This window comes from Simochromis diagramma, unplaced genomic scaffold (assembly GCF_900408965.1).
Source record: "Simochromis diagramma unplaced genomic scaffold, fSimDia1.1 OVJJ01000038.1, whole genome shotgun sequence".
Lineage (NCBI taxonomy): Eukaryota > Metazoa > Chordata > Actinopteri > Cichliformes > Cichlidae > Simochromis > Simochromis diagramma.
The window spans coordinates 108,428-117,855 of NW_024387105.1; the positions used below are offsets into that span (position 1 = coordinate 108,428).

General features: G+C 46.3%; 1 protein-coding gene across 1 annotated transcript; it reads right to left on the minus strand.

Moving 5' to 3' along the window:
* Positions 1–371: 371 nt before the first annotated feature.
* Positions 372–5,870, minus strand: med27 (mediator complex subunit 27). Its single transcript, XM_040046722.1, has 8 exons — positions 5,515–5,870; positions 4,674–4,818; positions 1,351–1,481; positions 1,134–1,227; positions 937–1,044; positions 817–858; positions 664–741; positions 372–579 (listed from the first exon to the last, which is right to left on the minus strand). Exons 1-8 carry the CDS (start codon positions 5,715–5,717, stop codon positions 445–447), a joined length of 936 nt encoding a protein of 311 aa, XP_039902656.1. The 5' UTR covers positions 5,718–5,870; the 3' UTR covers positions 372–444.
* Between the last annotated feature and the right edge of the window lie 3,558 nt (positions 5,871–9,428).

The window sequence follows — 9,428 nt, forward strand, 5'->3', positions numbered from 1 at the left end:
GAGTTTTGGCCCCCTATGCAATTGAGTTTGACACCTCTGCTGTACACTATGCCGGGCACTTGGTTATGGCGTTCCATGTATGCCCCGCCTGCCAGCATCTTGCACCCTGCTGCTACGTGCTGGATTGTCTCAGGGGCATCTTTACACAGCCTGCACCTGGAGTCTTGCCCATACTGGCAGTCACATTTCCCTGGGCAATATTATCAGAATCACCTTTATTTGGCCAAGTTTGTGCACAGAAATAAATTTGACTCAACTTTGGGGGTTTTTGCATACAGAAAGCAAACTTTGTAAAAATATATAAATAAATAAATTTAAGCCATGAACAGGCTCACGGCTCAGCAGACATCAATAACAGCTTCACTCACACATCTGTACAAAACAAACTTTATTGAAACACCTTTACATAAAGAAAAACTTTACAGATAAACAGGAAGTGTCCTGTTACATGCGACAGGTGTCATGAAACGCCTCCAGGGTCCTAAAGTCCCTCCACGTGGGAGGAAGTCCGTCCTGCAGGAAACGGCCACAACGCTGACATGACGACTGGAAGAGCTTTATGTAGCTCCGCAGCCAAGTCTGAGAGGGCGACACAGAGGGGTCAGACACAGACAGGCAACGACAGAGGGTAATCAGATTACTCTGGTGCCCGATTACTCTCACCATGAAAGACCGCACAACGACGTCTGGCATCTGAGGCAGCTGGTAGTGCAGCAGGGCGGTGGTGGCGTGGTCTGTTACCTGCAAGCACCTGGCTGATCAGGGCTCCGCATGCTAGGCCCACATATCAACTTCTATGCATCTGAGATCTCTTACCTTCTGAAACACCTGGTACTGGGACTTGGTCCAGATATCCAGCTGACGAGGACAAAAGAACAGGTTACCGTGGTTACCTGGGACACATAATCAGCTGTTACCTGTCAGGCGAACACTCACCTTTCCTTCCTCGTTGTAAACGTTTTCGTTGAATCCTCGAACGATGGTTCTGTCGATAAACAGCGACCGCATCACAACGATGGCCTTCAGCACCTTCCCCAGAGTCACCTGGGACGGAGACAGGTGAGACAGACACATGTTACCTGATCTGAAAACACCTGTGGGCACAAAGTGTGTTTAAATGTGTATTCTACTACCAGCAGCACAGCCGACGTCCCGTTGGGTCTGAACAGCTCAATGGTCATATCAGGAAACAGCCTGCCGATGCGAGAGATGACATCATCCACATACCTGTGACAGGTGTGACAGGTGCCCGTGTGTTAGTGTGAAAGGATAAACCAGGGGAACCGCAGCATAAAGGTATGAAATAGTTTACTGTAGCACTGTTGTAGTATTTTGTGCAATAGTACTCACTGTGGAGGCAGTACCAGAGTACTGGGTTGGACTTTGGGCCGTCTCTTGGCTGATGCTCCCATCTGATTAGCTGATCGCTTCAGCGACTGCTGGTTCAACAAACTGGAGGCCAAGCTAGCGTGATACTGCAACTACACATACACACAAACACACCATGAGGATTTGACGGTAGGCGGGGCCTCTAAACATGGATTAAACGTTTTCCTCACACTCAGACGATCAGCCTGCATCCGACCTCACAAGTGTCCACACGAGGACAATCCCAGTGTCCTCTGTCTGTCTGACTGTCAGGCAGTAAAAACATGGAGGCAGCGTCCGGGTGGGCGGTCCCTGACCAGTTTACAGGGAGTGGTTTTATCACGTCCATGTTTTTGCAAACACGACGGCGACGGTGGAAGGACTCATCTTCAGCCTTCGTAAACGAGGGCCGCCGCTGGCTTGGTCTGTGGTGGCAGCTCCATGAGCTCCAGCTGTGGACCAACATCAAAGCACCCGACACGCTCAGAGCAGCTGAAGAGTCGCGATCAAGAACTCGCTGATTAATGAGACAGCTGACACAGTGGGTATCAGAGGCGGGGGCTGATTCTGTTGGTCTGAAAACGCTACGAACCATCAGCTGCACACAGAGGCTTGTCACAACCACGTCTGTCTGCGGTCAACACTCGACTTTAACAAACTGAAACAAAACAAACAACTGAGGTTACAAAGGTCGTCCTTTGTGCTTATAACATGTGAAACAGTCAAATAAAAAACCTCACACGACAGAAGCTGAAGTCCAAACAGCGACGATAAAACCGACACAGCAGGTTTGTATCCCATGGCGTGTGGAGACGATCACACGCTGAGTTTAAAATACTTGTCATTTTGCAGTGGGTGATTTTTCAGCTGGTTCGTTGGGAAATCCAATCGACAGCGAGTCTCAAACTCCCACCGTCGCCATATTTCCCTATCTGGTATGACTGAAACATGCACGCTCAGCACGGTGTGTTAGGTAGAAGGTTTTCAGGTTGGGCGGGGGGATTAATGATGCATTCGCAGTGTGTGGAAGAAAAAAAAAAAACGTGCAGACACCGTAATATTTCCATGGCAACCCATACTCGATGGTTACGATAACGCCATTTTAACCATCGTATGTGGACAAACTCGTTAAGTATATTCGATACATGGCCCAGCCCTCACTCCAGCTCAACATCCATCTTCGACCCCGCAGTAACCACAAGTCTTTAATTCCAGTTATAGTCCCTACATATTTATCTATCACTCACCCAGCTGTCTCACATTACAGCAGCCTTCACGCCAACATGTGTAAAAACAATTGTGTTGCTAGGCGATCCAGTGTGTCGTAGCTACTTTAATTTCTGTGGCTTCTCCGGTTCAAGGTAAAAGTGGTTATATTTATTTCTTTTGATCCAACACGCCCCAAAAGCCAGTATTTGATGAATACGCCCAAAGTCATGAAATATGAGATGCACAGTGCTGATGGCACCGGGTCACCTGACTCAAACAGTCCTCATCATGACGTGTCTGCAAACCCGAACATTACAGCGAACAAGAGGCACGTCCTGTTTCAGAGCAGCCAGCCAACAGAGCTACTCTCTGCTAAAGACACGGACCGCTCATGAACGGCAGGGGACAGCGACCCCGCTACACTGACGCTCAGCTGTCGTCTCCTCCGCTCAGTTAGCTATGATGGTGCTAAACATGCCTTTCTTGAATTGTTAAATCTGTGACGGTGTGTCACAGCAGGGCTCCGTGGGGAAATGTCCAGGTTCAGGTCCACTTTGATCTCGCTGTGAACAGGGCGGTTGCTCTGAGGTCATCATCAGCAATGTTCCCTCTAAGCTGCGCGCGTGCGCAATTGCGCACTGCTGGCACGTCTCTGCGCACAGGAAAAAAAACATCTAACCTGAATTGAAATTAACATTAAAACTTTAACAATCCTGTTCTGCAGTGTTAGTCAGTGGCTGGCTGCTCCTGTATGGGATCAGAACGATTCCACCTTATCCCACAGTCCAGCCAATGATGCGATTCACATTCGTATATACGCAGCTAATCAACGTCGCTGACAGGCTATGACAGCGTCCTTATGTGCCGACACCGGTGTTTTATCTAGCACAGCGGCTGATGAGTGAAGCCACGTTAATGACAACGTGTACAACCATTGGAGATGTGAGCAGCACAGACGAACAACTGACGGGAAAGTGTGAACTTTATACCAGTTTTTAAATTGTGTTGATCGGCCGCGTAAAACCAGAGTTATGATAAAATATCTGCAATGTTTGTTTTTCTTCCTGAATACTGTCGTTGTTTATATTTACTGCAGGAAGAAACGGGAAAAACTGCGTTTTATAAGGAAAAGCCTCTGAGCAAAAACAACACCCCTCCCCCAGTCTCTCCTATTGGTGGAAAAATGTACCATGTGGACCAATCACAAAATGATATGGCAACATGGCATTTATTGTTTAGGAAGGGGGAAGTTTTAGGAGTGATGGCGTGTTTGAGATGTGAGAGATTTGCAACGTTTAGCACAAATCTTGTGTAGTTAGTGTGTAGTGAGTGTGTAGTGTAGTCAATAGTTTTGTTGTGTGTGTCAGAACAATGAGGCGACTGCTGAGTGTTACAGGTGTTACAGCAGTGACACATCTGCTGCTGTCAGGCCTGCAGGTATCAGGCTGTTGTTCTCCTTCATCTCATAGTGGACAGAAATTATTTTTGGAGCGGCACAAATAATTTGTGTGGCATCAGATTTGATGCAGAAAAGCTGATTGTTCTGTAAATAGTTTGAAATGTTTATTTAAAAACGCTTTGGCTGCATTTTTAGGTAAACAGCTGCAAAAAGCTTTGTTTGCATAACTCAGTTACTTTTTTGAAGAAGTAACTATATAATTAACTGCCCAGCATTGGTCATTGTTTACTGTATGTTGCAGACAGAGTTACAGACTCTCTCCCAGACCACAGACTCAGAATACAAGTCAGAGCTTTATGAAAAATAAATAAATAAAGTTTTGTTTTCAAAATTGGAGTTCAAGTTATTTTTCCTTCCAATAGTGTTAACATGCTACAGGTCATGAACAAGATTGTTTTTAATTTTCATTGTAAGTGGGCTAAAGCAGTTAATTTAAAGTAGTCTAACATAAATGCTGTAATTTGATTACTTTAATAAACCATGTGACTTGGATGCTGGCATGACCACACTGCACACGTCTGCTGTTGCTCGCAGTGGTCCAAGGAACGCTCAGGGAGTTTGTGTGTTCGCTCAGACACGTGAAACATTAGAGGGAACGTTGATCTTCAGTGAACAGGAAGTGCACGTTAGTGGTTACCTTGTTGGACCACTTGTATGCCTGCAGCAGCTGAGAGTACAGAGGAGTTTTATCCTGCACCGGGTCCAGACTCAGCAGACCGCTGTTATGGAGGGGGTGGGACTCTGAGGGGCGACCAACCAATCCGCTGAGACGCTCCAGCTCACTGACAGATAGACAGAGAGACGGATTTTCAGTCACCAGAGAAAGTCAAACCGTAAAAACGTGTTTAGGATTAAAAAGTCATAAAATAACAGTCAGAGGTCAGGCTCACTTCAGCCTGTTCGAGCATGGCTGATTACACTTAGACTCTCAGTAAACATGGACCTAAAGTCATCCTGACCATCAGCTGCTGTCTTGTCTCAAAATACACTCCAAGTGTTGCTCTGTGGCACGGAAAATCGCCTTCAGTCTAGGATGTATTCAGAAAATGAACTTTATATTTTAATAATTCCCGTGAGGAAGATGCATATCTGCTCTGAGGATCCAGAATTCCCTTTGGACAGTATTTCAAGTTTCCACACCAACGACACAGCGACAGTAGGTGCTTGGCAGCTGTTAGAATCAGGAAGCAGAATGCTTTATCAATCCCTAAGAAAATTATGTATCTGAATGGACCCTCTTCTGTCAGCATGTCTTTGTGTATTAACTCTTAAATCAGCAGAAATATGAATGGACCCTGGTCTGTCAGCATGTCTTTGTTTATTAACTTTTAAATCAGCAGAAATATGAATGGACCCTGGTCTGTCAGCACGTCTTTGTGTATTAACTCTTAAATCGGCAGAAATATGAATGGACCCTGGTCTGGGGGTTAGCGTGTTTTTCTGTAGGCTGGATCGTGACGGACAGTGTTTGGACTCACTTGAGGTCTCTGTTGACCGCCTCTAGGTTTTCCTGGAATTCGGATATAAACTGCTTTTCTCGGCCCTCCAGCGTCTCGCGGTTCTTCATGCCGTCCTTCAGGAACTCGAACACGCGGCTCACGCTGGAGCGCAGCGCCTGGATGCCGCTGATGGCGTGAGAAAACGCATCCAGGTTCACTCCGACATTCACCACGTCCGCCATCTTCTCTGCTTTTTTCCCCCGGCTGCTGGCGCGCGTTGATGACGTTTAGGAAGTCGTTAAAAAAAACAAAAAAACGTGACTTTAACGTGACTGTATTTGGAAAGGCAATCTTACAGTCATTGGATGATGATGTAAATAAATGTAAAGATAGAAGGTTAAAGGTCACAGGTGTTTACATGCAGGGCTGGACTGGAACAAAAAATCACCGCGGTAAAGTGAGCCGTCATTTGTGAGCCGCGGTCAAGCCAGCCGCCTCTTATCCGCCGCATGAATTTCCTTGCGCTTTTACACCAGTCTTTACGGTAGCGCCTTTTCGCTTTATGTGCCGATTGAAAGCCTATACCCGCGCGCGCGTGCACGCGCGCGAACAGTCACGCACACACGCGCGCACACAAATTTAAATGAAACAGCCCAATACAGTCAATACAACTATGGAAATTTCAGAAATTCATTGAAAATCATCCTTAGTAGTTGAGGTCCAACTTTCAACACATTCCTCCTCCGGGACACCTACTGTACCTGTGTGCCAAGTTTCATCCAGATTTACTGTAAAAATCCTCAAAAATTAAAGGACATTTATATTCCACGCAATACAGCCAATACACTACAATTATGGAAATTTTCAAAAATTCATTAAAAATCATCCTGAGTAGTTGAGGTCCAACTTTCAACACTTTCTTACTCTGGGCGCCCTACTGTAACTCTGGGCCAAGTTTCATCTCAATTCACTGTAATCTTTATCAAAAATTGAAAGAACAATTATATGTCAATGCTGGATGTGTGTCCTTTCAAAGTGACACTAAATAACAGAACTCAGGCACATCAGGGAATAATCCAAAAGGCGGATTTATTAAACAAAAACAACATACAAAATATCCCTAACCCATACTACATAACCTAAAAAGAAACAAAGGGACACTTAGAAGCACAAGAAAACAATACTGAAAGGGCAAGAGACACAGTCCAAACATAATCCACAACTAAAATGCCAAAAGAACAAGTCATCCCACATAGCAGATGGGTCTTGCCTGGATCTGGTGTCAAGCCGGCACTGCTGGCTGACTTCTGGCATGGTAAGATGGCACTGTTTATGTGATGGCATGCCACATCTGGCCTGATTGGGTGAATGTGACATGTTGTATAGAGCACTTTGAGTAATATGGGTGAGTAAAAAAGCGCTGTATAAGAATCAGTCCATTCACTGTCTGAACAGAGTTTCGTCATGTTACTTTTGCACTATTATGTTCCAGCACATGTTGTTATTACATGGCTTACATGGCTAAGGTACACATTAGGCTGACATCTGGGGCCAGAGCTGAAACTGTTCTGGGCCAGCACAGGGCCAGCAGTGTGTCTGCAACTGGCCTTGTGCTGGCTCATGTGTGGGCCACCTCTGGTAAACCAGATCTGGGCCACCATAGGGCCGTCATTCTTTGCGGTACGCAGGCCATGTGTAAGCACATTGTGTGGGACAGATCCAGGCCATACCAATTTTGCTATGTGGGAGGAATTATGTAAAAATAGAAACATCATAAAAATGAAAATGAACATGAAGTAAAATGTACTGAAAAGAACATCAGTATGGCCATCATTATTTGCTTGGAAAGTCTAAAGTTCCATGGCTTTGAACAGCCAGAGAACGCAATGCCCAGCTTAGAATGACTAAAAGTAACTTCTTTTAACATTCTGTCATTCTGCTTCTATATCGAACATCCACTAAAAATAGTCATTTGAAAAAAAAATATTCGCCACTTTTCATCAGTTTGGGTTCCTCTGTTTATAGCAATTTTTAGAAAAGAATCGAATACCTTTGTCACTATACAGTTGTACAGTGAGATACAGAGCATCTCCTACTCATTGCAAACATGTTGGGGGGGTGGCTCTATCCGCCTTAGTGCAGCTGCCGTACCATACTGTGATGCAGTAAGTTAGTAGGCTCTCAATGGGCGAGTGGTGGAAGGTCAGCAGAGGATGTCTGGGATGATTGCATTAAAGGCTGAGCTGTAGTCCACAAAGAGCATTCTGGCGTAGCTCTGCCGCTGTTCTAGGTGACTCAGCACCGAGTGGAGGGTGATGGCATCTTCTGTGGATCTGTTTGCGCGGTATGCAAACTGGTGGGGGTTGAATTCTGGGGGGAGGTAATCCTTGATGTGCTGAAGGACTAGTCTCTCAAAGCATTTCATGATTCGTCTGAGGGCCACAGGGCAATAATAGTTCAGGCTGGTGATGGGAGACTTCTTTGGCACTGGGATGATTGTGGCTGATTTTAGACAGGATGGGATGGCTGCTTGATCCAGTGAGAGGTTGAAGATTCTGGTGAAGATGAGGGTGACCTGGTGGGCACATGGTCTTAGCACTTTAACCACGTATTCCGTCTGGACCGGCCGCCTTCCTGGGGTTCACTGCTAGGAACACACATCTGACATCGTGCTCCGTTACAGTGAGTGGAGCGGTGCAGGAACCAGGTGAGGATGAGGATGGGAGCAGGGCTGAGGCAGATGAATGCTGCTGTTGTGGTGTTTCAAAGTGGGCGAAGAAGCTGTTTATTTCCTCTGCCAGCTGCACACTCAGGTTTTCTGTTTTCACAGTTCTGCCTCTGTGGTTTATGATGTCTATTATTCCCTGCCACACCTCTCGTGTGTTGATGCTGGACAGGTGGGACCCCTTTTCAGGTCAGCTCGAGCAGACCTGTACAGAGCTCTGTCAACAGACCTAAAGTCGGCATTGTGGGCTTTGAGGAGTGTGCAGACCTCGCTGGTCATCCAGGGTTTTTGGTTTGGGAAAACCTGAATGCTTTTGTCCACAGTCACATTTGCAAGCTTCCCTCCGCTTTAGGAGGGAAGCAGTAGCCATCACGGGTATAGGCTTTCAATCGGCACATAAAGCGAAAAGGCGCTACCGTAAAGACTGGTGTAAAAGCGCAAGGAAATTCATGCGGCGGATAAGAGGCGGCTGGCTTGACCGCGGCTCACAAATGACGGCTCACTTTACCGCGGTGATTTTTTGTTCCAGTCCAGCCCTGCATGTAAACACCTGTGACCTTTAACCTTCTATCTTTACATTTATTTACATCATCATCCAATGACTGTAAGATTGCCTTTCCAAATACAGTCACGTTAAAGTCACGTTTTTTTGTTTTTTTTAACGACTTCCTAAACGTCATCAACGCGCGCCAGCAGCCGGGGGAAAAAAGCAGAGAAGATGGCGGACGTGGTGAATGTCGGAGTGAACCTGGATGCGTTTTCTCACGCCATCAGCGGCATCCAGGCGCTGCGCTCCAGCGTGAGCCGCGTGTTCGAGTTCCTGAAGGACGGCATCACCAGTAGCCATCACCTGCGACATTGAAAAAAATGTTCCATCAGTTCTATGTTCCACCCAACATGCGGAACTACCTGAGGTTCCTATGGTGGAAGGGCGGTCAGCTGGAAACAGAACCCCAAGAGTATAGAATGGCGGTACACCTTTTCGGTGCTGGTTCCTCTCCAGGGTGTGCCAATTTCGGCCTTAAATATCTTGCACAGCAATGCGAAGCCGATTATCCTTCGGCTGCTGCTTTCATTGAAAATAACTTTTACGTTGATGATGGACTGACTAGCGTCCCATCAGTCACAGAAGCTACAGACCTGATTATCAATGCACAGCAGCTGTGTAAGACTGGAGGTTTACACTTGCACAAATTTAACTCGAACAAGGTGGAGGCGCTATGTGGTG

Excerpts from the sequence above, each read along its gene's own strand:
- med27 (XM_040046722.1), bottom strand. The coding sequence starts at position 5,717 with ATGGCGGACGTGGTGAATGTCGGAGTGAACCTGGATGCGTTTTCTCAC. Across the intron at positions 1,045-1,133 it reads GGACGTCGGCTGTGCTGCTG|GTGACTCTGGGGAAGGTGCT; the intron begins GTAGTAGAATAC and ends TCTCCGTCCCAG. Across the intron at positions 742-816 it reads AGTACCAGGTGTTTCAGAAG|GTAACAGACCACGCCACCAC; the intron begins GTAAGAGATCTC and ends AGGTGCTTGCAG.